Source organism: Microplitis mediator, chromosome 3 (assembly GCF_029852145.1).
Source record: "Microplitis mediator isolate UGA2020A chromosome 3, iyMicMedi2.1, whole genome shotgun sequence".
NCBI classification, from domain to species: Eukaryota; Metazoa; Arthropoda; class Insecta; order Hymenoptera; family Braconidae; genus Microplitis; species Microplitis mediator.
Genome location: NC_079971.1, coordinates 8,211,348 through 8,231,061, shown reverse-complemented (window position 1 = coordinate 8,231,061; position 19,714 = coordinate 8,211,348). Strand labels below are relative to the sequence as shown.

General features: G+C 28.2%; 1 protein-coding gene across 1 annotated transcript; it reads right to left on the bottom strand.

Annotated features, from left to right (window-relative positions):
• Window positions 1–3,645: 3,645 nt before the first annotated feature.
• LOC130665330 (ankyrin repeat domain-containing protein 49-like) lies at window positions 3,646–5,855 on the bottom strand. The gene is made up of 2 exons (XM_057465663.1): window positions 5,022–5,855; window positions 3,646–4,385 (listed from the first exon to the last, which is right to left on the bottom strand). The coding sequence occupies exons 1-2, from the start codon at window positions 5,510–5,512 to the stop codon at window positions 4,217–4,219; spliced, it is 660 nt and encodes a 219-aa protein (XP_057321646.1). The 5' UTR covers window positions 5,513–5,855; the 3' UTR covers window positions 3,646–4,216.
• Between the last annotated feature and the right edge of the window lie 13,859 nt (window positions 5,856–19,714).

The window sequence follows — 19,714 nt, the reverse complement described above, 5'->3', positions numbered from 1 at the left end:
ATTTATTTTTCACAAAAAGATATTCAATTTTATACTATATATAATGAAAAATGTGGATATGTTTATTAGACTGTGCCAAATGAAATCGATGTTTTTTAACTTCCCGCTAAGAAAATTGTAAATTTTCAAAAATTCGGGAAGTTATTGGTTTCGGTCCGATTTACGAAAATCGAATTTCCGTCAGATGTCGACGTCTCGAGGTCCTAGGAAGCTATCCTGACTAATTTCACGATGATGTCCGAGTGTATGTATGTGTGTACATACATACGTACGTACGTATGTACAGGGTACGTATGTACATTACGTACAGGGTCTCCTGACATATCATAAACTCTTAAAAACTAGTAACAGAATCGATAAAAACTTTCTTGCACAATTAGAACATCACTTTTTCCTTTATTTAAATTTTAATAAGTATTTTATTATGATAAACAATGTATATTTTTATCAATAAAGTAATAATTTTTGATCAGCAGTATGAGAATCTCAAAATCACAATTACGAACGATATTCTAATGCAGAAAAAAATAACTAGAAAGATTAAATGCGAAAAATGTCAAAACAAAAAAAAAGTATTGTTAGAAATATCGTTAATATCAATAGTTTAATGCTAGTTTTATTACTTCAAGTATGAAAACTATTCCTTGGGATCATAAAGGTTCCTAGAGAAATTGAATTCAATAAGTTTCATACATAGCAAACATAGTTTTCTAAGCGTTTAATAGTAAATATAAATGCAAATTTTGAAAAAAAATTAGGTTCAAATGGGTGCAGAAAAAAATTGGCTGATGTTTTTCATTCGATCAAAAGTTCCTTTTGTAGAGAATTGAATTCCCTACAAAATGGCACCTTGGCCATTTTTTAATCAGTTATACTTAATGAGTTGTAAAATATTAAGTTGGGATAAAAAACAATTTTATTAGAAAATTCTTATTTACGCGAGCGCTAACTGAAAAATAGACATATCGAGCTGAAATTTTTTCAGGATTTTTTTTTTTAGTGAGACAACCTAATTTTCGTATGGGACCGAAAAAAAAAAAATATCGATTTCATTTGGCACAGTCTAATGTTTATATATATGAATTCAAAGTCACGGAAATGTACAAGAGACATTATATAGGCAAAGTCATAGAAATGTATTATAGATATATAAGTAAAGTCATGGAAATGTATTTGATGTTATGGAAGTAAATGTTTAAACTAATCAATTAAAGACAGCTAGTGTAAATATCAAATTTGATTGTAGCTAAGCAAAAAAATAGAATATTTCGTGAACTTATAGATTTGATCTATTCAAACGGCTGATTGAGATGAATATTGCTTCAATAACATTATGATAAAAATTTCATTGCCCATTTAGAAAATTTCTGCTGCAAAGAGGAAATTAATTTTTTAAACAGGAGTTCATTACTATGCTATGCTATAACTGATTGATAGACATTGAAACTTCTAATTCTTTTTCAAGTATTTGGAGCTAAAAAAATTTAACAGGGCAATTGGTAGACACTTTTCGTTAACTACGACGTTTCTCCCCGAAAATTCAATGAAACATCAGCAGTTGATATTTTTGTCCCGTATTCTTGAGGTCTGAATAATGAGAAACAATTACAATTACAAAGAAAATTATTCATTGCGAAGTTAAGAATTCATTTTTCACCAGAAAATATTCAATTTTATACTATATATAATAAAAAATGTGTATATGTTTATATATATGAATTCAAAGTCACGAAAATGTACAAGAGACATTATATAGGCATAGTCATGGAAATGTATTATAGATATATAAATAAAGTCATTGAAATGTATTTGATGTTATGAAAATAAATGTTTAAACTAATTAATTAAAGACAGATAGTGTAAATATCAAATTTGATTGTAGCTAAACACGACAATAGAATATTTCATGAACTTATAGATTTGATCTACTCATACGGTTGATTGAGATGAATATCGTTTCAAAAACATTATGATGAAAATTTAATTGCACATTTAGAAAATTTCTGCGGCAAAGTGGAAATAACTCTGATTAAACAACTGAGCGACCGAATTAAAAATTCTAATTCTACTCAATTCTGTTGAATTCGGTAAGACAGAATTTAAAAGAATTCGAGGATTATTTTCGAATTTAACAGAATAAAACCGATTTAAAAATTTCAAATCTGTTTTTATTCAGTTTTATTCGGAGTCAGAACCAGAAATTTAAGAGTTATTTTCGAACAGGTAACAGGGCTCGAAAAATTCCGCAGGACATGAGTTGTAGGGGTAGTTTTCCTTAATTTAATGCAAAAAAAAATTCGAGTCATCAAAATGTATAAATGACATACATATATACATTAGGGTGCTTCAAAAAAAAGTTTAATTTTTAACTTCCCGCTAAGAAAATTGTAAATTTTCAAAAATTCGGGAAGTTATTGGTTTCGGTCCAATTTACGAAAATCGAATTTCCATCAGATGTCGACGTTTTGAGGTCCTAGGAAGCTATTCTGACTAATTTCAAGATGATGTCCGAGTGTATGTATGTATGTATGTACGTACGTACGAACGTATGTAAATACCTGTATCTTTTGAACGGATGAACCGATTTTGAACTTTAAGGTGTCATTCGACGCGGCTTGTCAATATCAAAGCTGTAAGAAAATTTAGCTTGATCGGTAGGGCTCGTTCAGAGATATTCCAAAAATAAAATTTTTTCAAAAGTGTTTTTTTCGGATAACTTTTAATGTGTTTCATGGATTGATTCCAAAATGGACTGGGCTCTAGAGCTTTATAAGCCGCGTCGAATGCCACCTCAACCATCCAAATTGGTTCATTCGTTCAAGAGAAACCGTTGTGGAAAGAATTAAAAAAAAAAAATATTTTTATTTTTTCTGAAATATCTCAAAAACGACACGATAAATCGAATTCAAAATTTGATCAGCTTTAGAACTTGATAAAACGCGTCGATTGCCACCTCAACCGTCTCAATCGGTTTATTCGTTTGAGAGATATCGTTGGAGAAAAAATGGTGAAAAACGTTTTTTTTTCGAAAACAACAACATACAAACGTATTTTCGAGCTCGAAGAGCTCGAAAATGTATTCACAATAATGTTTTCGAGGTTCTTGAGCTCGAAAACAGCGGGAAGTTTTGGGGCTGGCCCGCAGGGTCAACTGACCGACCGATTTTTTTTTTTATTGTTACTTGAGTTTTAAAATATTTTTCGCGGCAAAAATGCAAATGGTGATTTCGTAAATTATTACTATTGAAGACGGTGAGATTTATGGGTAAGTTTATTTTACGCGAGTAAAGAAATTTAATGGATTAAAAATAGTAGAGGATAAATGAAAGTGTTATTTAAAATGAAGTGGATATTGATTTGTTTTAACAATATAATATTGTAGGAAGTGTAAAAGCAGTTTACTTTGATGTAACCGATCATGGATATCCACGAGTCGTTAAAGAGAAAAAAAAAAACGTTGGAAAATTATTTTTTTCGGTAACTATTGAAGAAAAATTTTTTTTTTGTGAGAAAGCGATAATTGGGTTAATTAATAATTAATATTAGCGGTGGTATGAAGTAGGATTCTGTTCTTAACCTAGGGTGATTTAAATATAATTAAAATATTTATTAAATTTTTTTTTTTATTTTAAAAAACAAGTTGATGTCAGATTGTTACAATTACAATTTTTTTTTTGTATATTTAATTCAGTTGAAAATACTTATAACTAATTTACAAAAAATATTTTTTTCATGGAGGGGAGGGCCGAGCAAAACGGGGTCAGTCGAAAAATGACTTTTTTTATGATAAAAACCATTAAAATTTTTTTCTTTTGTATCAAATAATCATGTAAAATATAATTTTTTTTCATGACAATTACTCACAACAAATTAAATTTAATTAAATTCATTTAAAACTCAGAATTTTTTTTTTACCTTTTTAGAGGGTACCTCATTTTGCCCGCGAAAATAATTTTTTCTTTTTAACGGTAACTAAAATTTGTTTCTGCTTACTTTCACAATTATTAAAATAAAAAAGATTTAGCGTATTTTAGTCCTCGAAAATTTAAAATTTCCTTCAGTACCTCGTTTTGCTCGGCTATCCCCTATATTATAGTTACAATGTTTTATATAAATTAAGTTTTAAAGCGTTGACACATAAATTCACAATTTAAAAAAAGTTTAAAAAAAAGGTTTTTGATGACTTATTTTTAATTTCTTTAATTCGTATTCTTGGTTACGTGATGAGATGATGAATCGGGGAATTAATGATATTCCATTCGGAAAAATCGGTATACACTTCGGAACATTCGATATTCGATTCACTAAATTCCATATTCAAATCGCAATAATCGATATTCGAATCGCAAGATTCGATATTCGATTCGGGAAATTCGATGATATCACTGAAATGAAATAGGTTTTGGTGTTAAAGCTTTATATGGTTTATGTTAATAAAATGATTTTTATAAAAAAATTTTTTATGTTAATAATGATTCAAATGAGTCGTATGAATTAAAATTGAAAACGTTGATGTATGAAACCACGATTAAAAAATCTTTGAAACAGAAATTGAAAATATTTTTGAATGTCCTAATCCTTGACCACTTCTTTTACATTTTAAATTGACAAAATACCCATTTTCCGGACCATTCACCAAAATTATTTTTTTTTAATACGACGACGTGATTGTTTTCTATAATAATTATAGAAACATTCAATTATTACAGTGTAAATATTAATTACTATTGATTCAAATATAGTAAATTATTAAAAAAAATTTTGTTTTCTAATCATAGAAAAATGAAATAGTTATTAATTTAATAAATTTAAAAAATTTTTTACGAGTACTGCAGTAAAATTTTAGTTGAACATTTTTACATATCGTCGTTACTTGTCTTCAAAAAATGAAATAGATCAAAATTTTCAATTTTAAATACTTTGAATACTTAATATTCAATTGAATATTCAGCATTGATATAAAAATATGTTTATATTATATAGTTAATAATCAAATACGAACAAATTTTAATCGAAAATACCTTTTATTGTCTGGTGTAACTAGCCAATCCTGGCAATGCCTCTTGTCAGCTCCGTAACTTAACAGCAATCTAGTCGTCTTAATGTCTTTGTTATCAACAGCCAGATTGATTGGTTGATCTTTCTCTTCATTTTCACAGTTAACATCAGCTCCTCTTTTTAATAAGAACTTGACTACCTTGCGGTTCTTGTTCTCCACAGCAAAATGCAACGCAGTCCACCCCATAAACTCTTCTTCATCGTTGTATTCCACATAATCATCTATTGCATAGCCCACAAAAGTCGTATATATTTCTTGAGCTAAGTCAAACTTTTTGTTGACCAGAGCCAAATACATAAGTCTTGCAGGGTTCATTGCATTTGGCGGAATGTCGGGTACTTGGTCCATGACAATTCGATGGATTTTTGTCAAATCTTTTGTCTTTACTGCCTCTAAGAGATATACGTCGAGACTGTCTTGAAATGCTCTTCTTATTGATGATAATAATGCCATGACTTAGTTGTTATTTGAATAATGTTAACGTTACTTCACTGAACTGTCGACTATTGCACTTGACAATTTTTCACAAATTGATTTGTAACAGAAATTTCGGGTTTATATATGCTCCGGAACTATGGGTCTTTTACTCTTACCCCAAAATTTTAACCAATAAGATGTATACAACAGTCATTACTTGAATTACAAATTTACTGACGAACGTGCTTTAATTACCCTCATAGAGCTTAGGCGTCAAATTATACCTGAACTTGTCTGTTAAATGTGTCTGCATATAATTGTTGATATTATCGTAATTACAGTAGTCTTTATGGATCCATTTAAGTTATGACTAGACATTTAATCATGTGTTAATGAGAAAATGTTCAGTAATTTGTTTTTTTCTGGCAAAAATTATATCTCGATATCTTGAGGCTCGGGGTCAAAGTTATAGTTTTTGGATTTCTCAATTTCTCAATATTATGCTTTTGATTATCTTATATTCTTTTTACTTTTCTATTGGTGCTGTGACATTCTCCTCACAGTTTTTTGACTTTTTTTGAGTTCTCTATCCGAAGTTTTTAAAAAAAAATTCATGTACGATGATTCGCTTTTAGTTCTCTTTCGTTCTCAAAAAAACAAAGTCAAAAATTTATTTAAAAACTAAAAATCGGCGCCATAAATCGGACAGTATTAGAATAATAGATTGAAATTTTGTAAAATATAGCAATTTTCATGTCCAAGTCACCCCAACATAACAGTACATACACTGAAAAAAAAAAATTATTTGAGCCAAAGATATCGTATATTTGGATATGGCCAAATAAATATTTAATTTTTAAAAAGATATAATATATATATTTGAGTAGTTTAATTGCGTAAAATAAGTGATTTATTTGTGGTAAAGAAATGATCCAATTGCTACACATAAATGAGGGCTTCGAATATATGTATAGTATCGCCAAATTTTGGGTTATTTGTCACAAATTTAATATCTTTACCACAAATAAATGATATATTTCCGTCAAATTATAAAATTATTCGAATCCACTGTCATATTTTGTTGTACCAAATATATTTATATGAAGAAATATTTTAAAAAAAACCACAAATAAATTGATTTCTTTGGGAGAAATATTTATTTTTTTCAGTGTAAATAAATATTTGAATGATTTAAGTATTATATTACTTTCAAAGCAATACTTATGTCATTACAAAGTAGAATTTTAAAATTAGTAGAATCCAAAAATTTAAATGGCTCATGAGTATTCAGACTAAAAGATCATAAGTCTCATGTTGATGATATACCCATTTACTTAAATTTAAAGTGTGAATTTTTCGTTGTAGACTAAAGCAATTTAAATAATAATTTACGGTTGTAATTGTTCAGTAAAGATTATCTGTGCTCAAGATATCATTTGAAATCGTAATCCGATTAAACACTTAACAAATTAGGCGTCAAACATTACGGGAAAAATCCTGCTGTCTAATGGTCTCCCAGTACATTGTTTAGTGGTATACCTGCATTATTTTCAAAAGAATCATGGTAACCCTAGACAGGCGCCATCATTTTGATCGTTAAATAACGACTGCTTCATTATGTATCTTAAGAGTGTGAAAATGGTCAATTATACTAAGTAAACTAAATTAAGTCGAGTTCGGAGAATAATTATCCGAGGAAATATTTATCATTTATCAGTTATTATTTTTAAAATATAATCAGTCCTTTTATTTATTTATAAATCTCAATATTTATTGATTCCGATTGTTTATTAATAATTTCATTACATGATTGAAGTTTATTACATTTTTTAAGTTAATAAAATAAAAATAACATTGTTTTTTAAACTTAAATCTAATGTCAAGTATATAATTAAATCTCAAAAATAAATTATCGAAGTTATTGTGCGCAAAAAGTATCTATTTGATCGTTCAAGGTTAACCACATACATATTTTCCTTTTACATTTTTCTTAATCCCCACAACAAAGTCTCAGTATCCCTCTCTCTCTAATCTAAATCTTTCTTTTTCTAATAAATACAAACATATAAGTTATAACTATATTTATGTTGTACATGTATATTAGGGTGTTTTAAATTTAGGCGATATTTTTTTAACTTCCCGCTAAGAAAATCGACGATTTTCGAAAAATTGGGAAGTTCTTGTTTTCACCCCGATTTTCGAAGGTCGAATTTTCATCAGATGTCGACGTTTTGAGGTCCTAGGAAGCTATTCTGACTTTTTCCAGAATGATGTCCGAGTGTATGTATGTATGTATGTATTTATGTGTGTGTGTGTGTGTGTGTGTGTGACCGGTCTATAACTTTTTAACTAATGAACCGATTTGGATGGTTAAGGCGGCAATCGAAAGAGCTTGTTGGCCATCAACTTTTCTGACAATTTCAGATCATTTGATCAAGCAGACTCGAAAATATTGGCAAATTACGATAAAAAAAATTTTTTTTTTTTAGTTTTTTATTGATTTCTCAGAAACGACTTATACGATCAACTTCAAAATCTTATCAGCTCTAGAACTTAATAAAACGCGTCGATTGCCGCCTTAGCCATCGCAATGGGATTATTCGTTCGAGAGTTATCGTGGGCGAAAGAAATGGTAAAAAACGGTTTTTTTGCGAATATCTTCGAAACAACTGAACCAAACGATTTCAAAAGTTTACCAGCTCTAGAATTCGAGAAAACGCGCCGAGTGCCACCTCTAACGTCAAAATCGGTTTATTAGTTCAAAAGATATCGGCGCTGAAAAGTTAAAAAAATAACATAAAACGTTATTATTTCCGGATAAATCAAAATATAATGTACTAAATGTGTCTGAAATCATACACGGAAAGAAATTTTTCGCGAATACCACATGTTGTATGGTCGATTCTACCATACTGTATGGTAGCAAAGATTTTTTCATTCGTTAAAAAATTGTGAGTATAGATGATTTGACCATCACGGGAATGGTAACATTCACGATAGTCATGGCAGATGAGCCTATGTCAGTATGGGCGTCAAACCCATACTGCTTAGCGGTATGCACAATGCTTCTGGTAGATAACGCTATTCAATATTGTCAAATTACTTATGCTAATATTGTAGTATTATCAAAGTTTATTTGATTCAAAACATAGGTTATACTCCCATGAAAAAAATTTATAAAAAAAACATATGTTAAAATATTACAAAAATATATTTTTCATATAAAAAAAATGTATTTTGAATGTGTTAAAAATATATCTTAGAATATATAAAAAAATACATATATAAAAATATTAAAAAATTATATAAACAATATATTTCAAATATATAAAAAATACAATTATGGAAATATAAAAAATATATGTAAAAATTATATTTTTACTGTAACCAACAACTTAGAAAAAAAAATATATAAAATTTATATAAAAAATGTATTTTTTATATACGTTTTTTTTATATATTCATAACTATATTTGGTATGTATTTTTAATATGAATTTTCTTTTATATGAAGAATAAATATTTTTTATATTTTAACATGCACTTTTTTTTATAGTAAATTTAACGTTTCAGGTATGAGGGATCATTTTTTTTTTTAATTAAAAAAATTAATTAAAAATCAAAGTATAAATTTTTTCAAATAAGAATTATTTCCTAATATAACCTGTGATCACTTGTTTACATAAATATATTTTTATCTATTTATCGACGAAGTATTGCAGCTACATCTATGCGGTATTGGTAGTAATCCGATAGTGTATTGACTACCGCACAAAGATCTATTGCGGAATGCCCTAGTGGCATTGCCGTTTCTTCAATGTAGTATGGGCCTCAAGCCCATACTTATCTGGTCAATTCTGCTATACAGACATGTAAGCTACACAAAATTTTCTGTACTATACAGTATGGTGAATAACGCCATACTTATGGTACTTGCTGCAATACTGTAATAAGAGTATGGTGATAAGTACCATACATTTCTTCCCGTATACGTAACTTGGTAGAGCTTCAAAAGCTCATAGAAAATAATCCCAGGTAATTGCAATTTCGAGCTCGAAGAGCTCGAAAATATATTCACAGTAATGTTTTCAAGCTCCTTGAGCTCGAAAACAGTGAGAAGTTGTGGGGCTGGCCCCCAGGGTCAACCGACGCCCAGATTTTTTTTTAAGCAGTAATTTTTTTTTTTTTTTTTTTTTTTTTGAAATATTAAATTTAGTAGGAATATGCGAATAATTTTTTTATTTTATAATTAATTGTAAATTTTCAAATTGGCTGTAAATTATTGTAAAAAAATTTGTATAAATTATTTGGGGAAATTTAAAATTTAAGATGGAATTCCAGCCGAATATTTAAATTCGGGTTTAAAAATTTGAATCGAATAATTTGAATTATTTACTTAGTTGATTTTTTTTAATTTTATTGGAATTTAAAATTAAATGTTCAAAATTCAAACCAGATAGAAAATTTCTGATTTGGAGTTTTGGAAAACATGGGAATAAAAAATTAAATACTCAAAATTCGAATTAAATTTTCGAATGGAAAAATTTGTGAAAAATTCAAAAACTGACAAACACAATACTTTTCGAATAATTAAAATAAAATTCAAATTTTATTCGAATACTATTCGCGAATTCTTAAAAATTAATTTATTAAAATTTTTAATTATAAACTTTACACACAATCATTTCAATATTTAAAGTACGAATACGAATTGAATTAATTTAATCGTTTATTGAAATTGTTAATAAAAATAAAATGTATCAAAAAAGTATTACTACTCATAAAAAAAAAAGTTTTTTCTATCGAACGTGCAGCTAGTCGAAATTAACAATCTCGCATGTTCGTAAATAAAATCTAATTAATTCGACGAAACAAAAAGCAAAAAGAATGCATAATCAATTGAATTGTATTTCTAATGGGGAAGGCATCAGTTCCCTACATTATTTTTTTGTACATTATAAATACTTACTGCTCAGTTGGCTACTAAAATTTATTCTACGGTTCTATTGCCTACGGAAATATTAAATATATAATTTATTTGCATAAAAAAATAATTGCACTGTTCTATTGCCTACAGAAAAATAATTCATGATGTTCAATTGATTGCTACTTAATTGTGAACCCAAGTCAAAGAAATTCCTAATTAATGTAGACAAGCTTCTGATTTATTTGCTGAGAAAATCTTGTACTTGTTGAGGAGAAATGACCAACGTTCAAGACTGATCGCTTGATAAAAAAAAACGCAGCTGGTCTGAAAAATATCAGAACCTCGGCGGTCTTCACAATAGCAACTGGAAAACGACAGAGTTTTCTATCAGAAATTAGTGACCTGATCAGGTGATATTCCCTGCGTCGACTATGAGATTCAACCGAGTGTCTTGTTATGGACATGGCGAGTTATACTTTTGTCAAGACTACCGCAGTTCTGATATTTTACAGATCAATCGTCTTTTTTTTATCAAGTGATCGGTCTTGAACGTTGGTCATTTCTCCTCAACAAGTACAAGATTTTCTCAGCAAATAAATCAGGAGCTTGTCTACATTAAACAGGTATTTCTTTGATTTGGGTTCACAATTAAATAGCAATCAATTGAACATCATGAATTACTTTTCTGTAGGCAATAGAACACTGCAATTTTATTTTATGCAATTAAATTATGTATTTAATATTTTTGTAGGCAATAAAACCGTAGAATAAATTTTAGTAGCCAACTGAGCAGTAAGAATTTCCAATGTACGAAAAAATATTGTAGGCATTTGATACATTCAGCAAAAACAATCAGTAGCCAACTGATGTCTTCCCTTCTTAATGGATTATTAATTGGTCATCGTTAAACTTTATATTTAATTAAGTTAACTCTATTACAAAATAGTTTTTTTTATTTTTCGAATTCCTATTGAGATTAATTTTATTATTAATCACTTATTAATAATCACTGTAAAAAATTAACAGTCCTAATTTTTAAAAATTTTATTTCTTACTCTAATTATTATTATGATTTTTTTTTTTATTACCATGACAGTATTTCGATTACGAATACTTCCGCAAAAATAGAGTGCCTGTAAAATAATAAACTATTATAAAATTTTGTGTATTAATTAACTAATTAATTAATTTAAAAAAATAAGAATTTTTTACTTCGATTTCTGATGAAACTTGGAAAATTAATTTTCAAAAATTTTGTCATTTCCGTATATCAAGTAAATTTATTTTATAAATGTAATTTTACACATATTAATTATTTTGAAATTAATTGTGAATGCCATTCGAAAATTAACATCGTAAGAAGTATTAAATTAATATAAAAAAAAAATCAATATTTTTAATAGACATTAAAAAAAAAAAAAAATTTTATTTATTTACTATTCAAATAAGCTAAATAAGTATTAGTTAATTAGTATGTAATAATTAATAATAATTAACTGTGTTAGATAAATTGAGGTATTAATTAAATTATTTATTTTTAAAGCAATTGGAAAATTTAAGAGCGCTGGGGATTTATTATTCAATTGTGTAAAAACTATTGATGCTCCATTGAGAAAAAATTTCTCTTTGGACAATTAAAATGGTTTTGTTGAATTCTATTAAGCTAAAAACTATTTGGGACAACTAAATTTTGTTACGTCAATATAATCTATTTTATCATTTTTAACAAATGATTTAATAGACTCTATTTGGTTGACATTAATATTTCTCTCTCTAAGATAATAAAATCATATGGTAGAGTTAAGAAAATATTTATTTAAAGGACAACTAAACTAATTTGTAATGCCAACAAATCCAAATATTAGAGCAAAATATTATTATATTAACTCTAATAAATATTAATTAGACACAAAAAAATATATTCATTTAGAATAAATATATATATTTGTTCGAGGTTAATAAATATATATTTGAACCTAATGATTATTGATTTAAAAGTTATGGTGTTAGGCAGCAGCAGCTGGAATAGTTCGGTGCTCGCCACTAGATCGCGCCCACCATTTGTGGTGTCCCGGGTAAAATACTTATTTTGGAGTTTTTATATTCCGAGCTTGAAGCATTTATGGGACGAGATATCCGCTGAAAGATTTTATTGTAATATAGGCGTATCCTATATTACACTATGACATTAATGTTTAATATTAATATTTTTCCTGAACAATTTTTGTCAGTATGAAAAAATGTACGTGAGAAGGAAGTAAATTAATTTTCCGAATATGCATTTATTGAACTGTTAAATAAGTAGTATTCTGTCATTTCAAAATAATATCTAATTATTATTAATAACTCATTCTCTATAATGATCACTTACACATTTCATTATAACTCCTTTATAAACTCTACAGGTAATCAATTTGATTTTATGCTTGCTACTAAACGCGTATAAATCTTTACTAAATATTTTATAGTTTCTAATAATTTGTTTTGTTGGTGGATCACAAAAGATTTAGTTAAAACAACCCTGATTAAAAAAATGTATTTGACAGGATTAAAAAGGATTAAAATTTTAATACTTTCAAATCCTTCTAAATACTGTAAATCCTTTTTTAAAATTCACGATTAATCATATTAAATACTTTTTAATACTAAAATAATCGAAAGGAGTAGAAGGATTTGAAAGGATTTAACTTGCATTTAAAATTTCTAATGCTATTAAATACTTTTTAATCCTGAAATAATATTTTTATTTCGTTATCTTTTTAGGATTAAAAGGATTTAACTAGCATTTAAAATTTCTAATGCTATTAAATACTTTTTAATCCTGAAATAATATTTTTATTTCGTTATCTTTTTAGGATATAAAAGGATTTAACTAGCATTTAAAATTTCTAATGCTACCGAATACTTTTTAATCCTGAAATAAAGTTTTTATTTTAATATCTTTTTAGGATATAAAAGGATTCAACTAGCATTTGAAATTTCTAATGCTACCGAATACTTTTTAATCCTGAAATAATATTTTTATTTCGTTATCTTTTTAGGATATAAAAGGATTTAACTAGCATTTAAAATTTCTAATGCTATTAAATACTTTTTAATCCTGAAATAATATTTTTATTTCGTTATCTTTTTAGGATATAAAAGGATTTAACTAGCATTTAAAATTTCTAATGCTATTAAATACTTTTTAATCCTGAAATAATATTTTTATTTCGTTATCTTTTTAGGATTAAAAAGTATTTAAAAGTATTTGACAGTTTAAATCATTTCAAATCCTGTTAAATCATGTTTTCAGGATTAAATAGTATTTAACAGAATTAAAAAATTTGAATCATGTTAAATCCTTCTGAATCATATTTTCAGGAATCGATAGCATTCATAAGGATATAAATTTTTTTAATCCTTTCAAATACTTTTGTTTAATCAGGGTAACCAAATATATGATTGGCAATGGGCAATCAAATCATTTTCTTGTCATAACTAAAATATAGTTGTCAGGAGAAAATTTTTTTCTCAGTGTACGGAAAAATGCATTGAACAAAAAATATTGGGAAGAAAATCTTAAAAAAAATTTATTATTTATCTTTTTCCTTTTTTTTTATCCTTTTAGTCCTCATCTTCATGGTCGGAAGGGACGGAATTAAGGTAAATGAGCGATCATCCTCTCTAGCGCTTGCAGATGCCTGTTAAAATCGGGAATTGGCTCTGATCAGTTGTCTTGGGCCGATGACCCAGAACTTAGTGGCATATGATCTCCCAACAAACGCCTCAGCCTTAAATACGATTCATGGTCAATACCACTTGGTCCCTTTTCACGCAAATACTCCCGTACTGCATCAGCGGTCGCCTTCCAAAATTTAATAAAAATAATGATTAAAAATTAAGTATAAAAATAAAAACTATTTAGTGTTGATAAAGGCGGGAAAAAGTCTGAAATTAATGGTAGTATTACAGAAACATATCCTACAACTCTACCAGTATGGTTTGCAGACTCTGATGAATCTAGTATATTAAATGCTACTATTAAAATTTTAATAAGCAACACGACTGGTGATGACAATCACGTGATAAAACAAGTAGAAATTTTATTAAGAGAATTGTGTCGTCTAAATTCTATACCTGAGCCAGTAGATCTTGAGAAATTGAAAATTAGTTCAAATTCTCGATCAGAAGCTATAACACTAGTAAGATTGTAGCAGAAGAAGTAGTGGCCGATGAAGCTTCAACTGAAGATAGAAGTGATGTAGATACTGAAGATGAAGCGAGTGAGCATGATAATGATCTTGATGATTTTAAAAAAGAAGTTAAAACTAAAAAAATAAAGACTTATGACACTTTTACCGTAAAATACCGCAGTATTGCCGAAACTTTTACGGGGAATTGCCGCAATTTTACCGTAAATTTGCAGTAAAATACGGTATTTGGTCGTAAATTACCGTATTTTACCGTTATTCGGATCTGCTAGGGCAGGTAGTACACAAGCTACTGATCGTTTAATGAAAGAATCTATACAAGTGGAATGTTGAAATAAAATTATTGACTCTGACTAACCATTGACCAAAGATTTGGAACGTCTCAAAAAAAGAGAAGGCAAAGATTGTATTTTTCTTGAAATAGGGTAGAAGTGCCATTTGTGGCCACTGCTCCATTTTTGGACATTTGATATTTTATTTTAATTAATGAAAAAGTGTAAAATAAAATTACCATTTTAATAGCGGGTTAAAAGTATCTTTGAATACATTTTAAAAATTAATTTTGTCATTGCGTCTTTTACAAATTATTTTATTTTAATTTTTCAAGTGTCCAAAACTGGCCCTAAAATGGCCAAAAACGGTACCTCTACCCAATTATTTGATTTATCCAATTATGTCTGATAGTTTTGTAACATCATGTAAGATGTTTCTGTAATACTAGCATTAATTTCATACTTTTTTCCGTCTTTATCAACAAATTTACAATTAAGCTCGTCCACGCTTACAGATATTATTTTAAATCTTTTATGCATAATGCATAAATTTAAATATAGTGGAAACCTAAACATGCAAACATGCAAATAACCTTCTCAATAAGACAATTTATAGATAAATTGAGAAAAATATCGATAGCCTGAACTGGGAATCGAACCCAGACCAATTCGGTACCGCGCCGAGTACTCTACCAGTTGAGCTATCCGCCCTATACTATATTCCGTTCAATTTGATCTATAACTTATTGAGCCACACCGTCCATCGTACGGTAATACACCATTTAAATATAGTGGAAACCTACACGGAGAGAAAAATATCGCCAAAATGACTATCCAATGTATCCTCAAATGACGTATCGTCAGAATAACGATTCGTATACCTCATTTAGGAATACTCTCAAATTAATTTAATAATCTATAGTATCGTTAAAATAAAGATACGTATTTGGGTTAGGTTAAGTATTCGTTTATTTAATTTAACAATACGACGAATAGCCTTTGTAACGATATGTAGTTTCGTTGATATAGGTATCTGTATCGCCAGCGTGAGGATCCGTATAGCTAAATTGGCTATACGTATCATCGTTCTCGGTTGCCGGATGCCTAAATACAGAGTTTGCGCAATAGTCATGTCAGCGATTCATAAAATGCCTAAAATAAGGATACGGATCGTCATTTTGACGATCCAATGCGAGGATACTCTGTATAGCTGAATTGGCTATACGGCGTATCGTTAAGTAAGATGACTATACAGCGTATAGCCAAAATAGCGATACGTATACTTAATCTGGCGATATTTTTCTCTCCGTGTAAACATGTAAACATGCAAATAACCTTCTTAATAAGACAATTTATAGATAAATTGAGAAAAATATAAATGCAAAAAAAATGTTTTTTGAATTTAATGACCGAGAGATCAGTAAAATCACGGAATGCAGCGACGGAAACGTGTTAAAAATGATTGGGAGTTGGTTTTTTAAATTTCTTGAAGTTATTCGAAAAAAAAATTTTTTTGAAAAATTTTTTTTTTTGAAAATTTTGTTTTGAAGAAAAACTTTTTTCTTTTTTGGAAATTTAAGCACTGTCTGCAATAAAATTGTGGACAAAGCTCCGAAATTTTTTTTTTTCATCTTATTAAAGATTATGAGCCTTTCAGAACAAAAAACGTGATCCTTTAATTTTTTTAAAACTTTGATCGAGTGAAACAAAAAAACGGCTGGTTGCATTGATCTGGCTCTTTGTAGGGTTTTTGTGGATATATTGAACTGTAAAATGCACAGTTAACATTATCGATTTCCACAATATTTTCGTTTCAGCGCTTGATTTTCCAAAAAACCACGAAAGCCCTTTTTTTGTTGCATTTTTAAATTCATGTGACGATAGGAAAAAAATTTTTTTCGAAAAAGCAATGGCTAATCGTTGAAGGGAATTTATTCAAGTTTTTAAAACCCACCATTAACTTTCTGTGCGATCATTGGTTTCTGAGATATCGATAATCAAAGACAAAAGGATCCTTTTCCATTTGAAGATCGATATCTCGGCGAGAAGTGAACGTATCAAGGTCCATAAAAAAAGAAATTAAAGCTGAATAATGAAGGTATCCGATCCTCATAGTGGTGAAGCAAAAAAAATTTTTTCCACGCCCGAAGACCAAAAAAAAAAATTTTTTTAATTTGAAAATTTTTTTGTCACTGGTTTTTTTAAGATTACTCAAAAACCGCTGACGCTAAAAAATTTTAAAGTTTTAATCCAAAAAGTAGACACTTGGAGCTACAATTTCCTTTTCTTGTATTTCGTGTACGATCATTTCTCTCAAAGTTAGGGCCTGTTGAAAATCGCCCAAAAATTTGGAATTTTTTTTTTTGATCCTTTAATTTTTTCCATTAGTGTATTATGAAGAATTATTGAAAGAAGAAGACAACATAAAGAGGGAGTTTTCTAAAAATCCTACTATTTTACAAATAATACAAGGAGTAATAACTGATTTATACGTTGATTGGAATCGCGCAAAAGGTTTTCCAAGGTATAAATATTTTTTTTCTTACGAAATATTTTTTAAATTTCTATAATTAAATTGCAGAATAACAAGTAAAGCAGCTATAATGAGAGACTTAAAGACGCTCTTAAGTCACGCAGTTTGTCAGGTATACTTCAAGTGTTTATGGAAAAAGATAATAATTAAGATTTTTTAAATTTTCCACTGAAAATGTTTTTAGTTAGAAGCTTAAGAACTGTGCCGTGTTGCACAGGACATCAAAATCGGTTAATTAGTTCAAAAAATATGAATGACAAAGAATGCTCGAAACAGCGGAAAATTTCCGGACTGGCCCAGGGTCAACCGTTTTCCAGAATTTTTAGAAAATTTTTTTTTTAACATGAATTAATCATATAAATAATCTCATTTAGTATCTACACTGTTAAAAATTTTTGTAAAATGACAAATATTTTACAAAACAAAATATGAGTAAAATTACAAATCAGTGTGTTGTAAAGACAATATACAATACAATTCAAGTAATCTACCGAAACGTGTTAGGAAACCTACCAAGATGAGTTGGTGTTTTACTATCTTTATGTAGTAATCCCACACGTATTGTGATTTTACCAAACCGTTGATCAGTTTTCAATTAAAAGTTTTTAAAATTTACAAACATTGTTTCCCTGTGGAAAAGCTCTCATAAATTCTGATAAGATATTGAATATTTTTTATGAGAATCTATGAGCTTCGAAAATATCTATGAGATTTAAGAAAATTCTCATATGAATTTTTATGAGAATCTATGAGTCAAAGCTTTTGATGTTTTCCTATCATGATTTCCGTACTAGATTTTTAAAAGAATGAGTAAGATTTTTTAATTTATGAGATTTTGTGACTCGAATTCCGCCAACGATTATGAGATTGAATAAGTACTTTCACTTCTATAAGATTGTTACAGTTTATTCTAATGTATTTTCAATAAGAATTGATCAGGCGAGTTCCGATGTTATAATACTTACAAAATCTCAATAAGATTATTTTTTTATACGAAATTTTCAGAATTTATAAGTTTCAGTAAGAGTTATCCTAGGAGATAATATCTTATTGAATATCATAAAATATTTGTCATATTTTATGAGAAAATATTTAACATGTATTTCTTCGAAATTTTATGAGACTGGATCAGGAATTACATGGACAAATGCAGACCTTTTTCTCATAAAAATTTTATTAGAATTAGTAAGAAAATCTATAATCGAATTAACTTCTAAAAACTTAAAAGATTTAATTTTAATTTAATAGCTATGTGATTTATGAGTTTTTGTAAGTTTTAGTTAGAAGGCTATTGCTTATAAAATATTATAGAGTACTTATGAGATTTTATAAATAATTTCCATTTACATAAAATATTAACTTTATCAGATTCATTCAAAAATAATTCCTGAACTTCATTTTTAGGTAGATTTTTTGAAAAATCTAGGTATTGTATTTGTCCTCATGGTCGATTTTTCAAGGAATTTTGTCACAACCTATTATAATTAGTTGAGTAGAGTTCGAAAATACCATTCGTTGAAAAATTTATATATATATATATATATATATATATGTAATAGAACCAAGTTTTGAGAACACGATTGCGCCTAGAATCCTTATCGGATCCTAATGAAATTTTTTACACTTATTCTATGGGCGATTACCACGGTTAAGTTCGAAGATGGTCTCAATCGTTTGATTAGTTTAGAAGACATGGCTGTTTCAAATTCCCACGATTTACCAAAAACAAAAAATTTTAACCACTTTCAAGTTCATACAACTTTAAAACTAAAACTCATAGATAATTTCCGTAAGAAGTATTTGAAAGCTTGTCTCATAAGCTTTAATTTATGAACTTAAACTTGATGTTTTGACGATTTCTATAAATAATTTGATAGCCTTGAAAGTTTTAATGGAATCAAAAAATGTTGAAAATATGGTTTTCATTCAACATCATTTATGCATTTCCCATCATAATGAAATTTCGTCAGTTGCATTTTATTGTGCACAAAATAACCTGTCAATTTTACAGCTATTTTATATTTTAAAAGTATTTCTTTTATTACTTATGATGTATCAAATGTACCTCTACGACGTATGATTATAACTGATCTTGTCATTACGAAAGCACCTACAGTTCTTATCGGATCTTGATGAAATTTTCCACCCTTATTCTATAGGCGATTATCTTGATCAAGTTCAAAGATGGGCTGAATCGTTCGAATAGTTGTGAAGTTATGGCTGTTTGAAATTTCCACGAGTTTTTGAAAAAATCAGTTTTTATTCACTGTTGAAGTTCATATAACATTAAAACTAAAACTGATAGTCAAGTCCA

Bases quoted from the DNA above. Each gene is read 5' to 3' on its own strand.
- LOC130665330 (XM_057465663.1), bottom strand. From the start codon at position 5,512: ATGGCATTATTATCATCAATAAGAAGAGCATTTCAAGACAGTCTCGAC. The intron at 4,386-5,021 runs GTATTTTCGATT...ATTTCATTTCAG, and splicing joins GTTACACCAGACAATAAAAG to TGATATCATCGAATTTCCCG.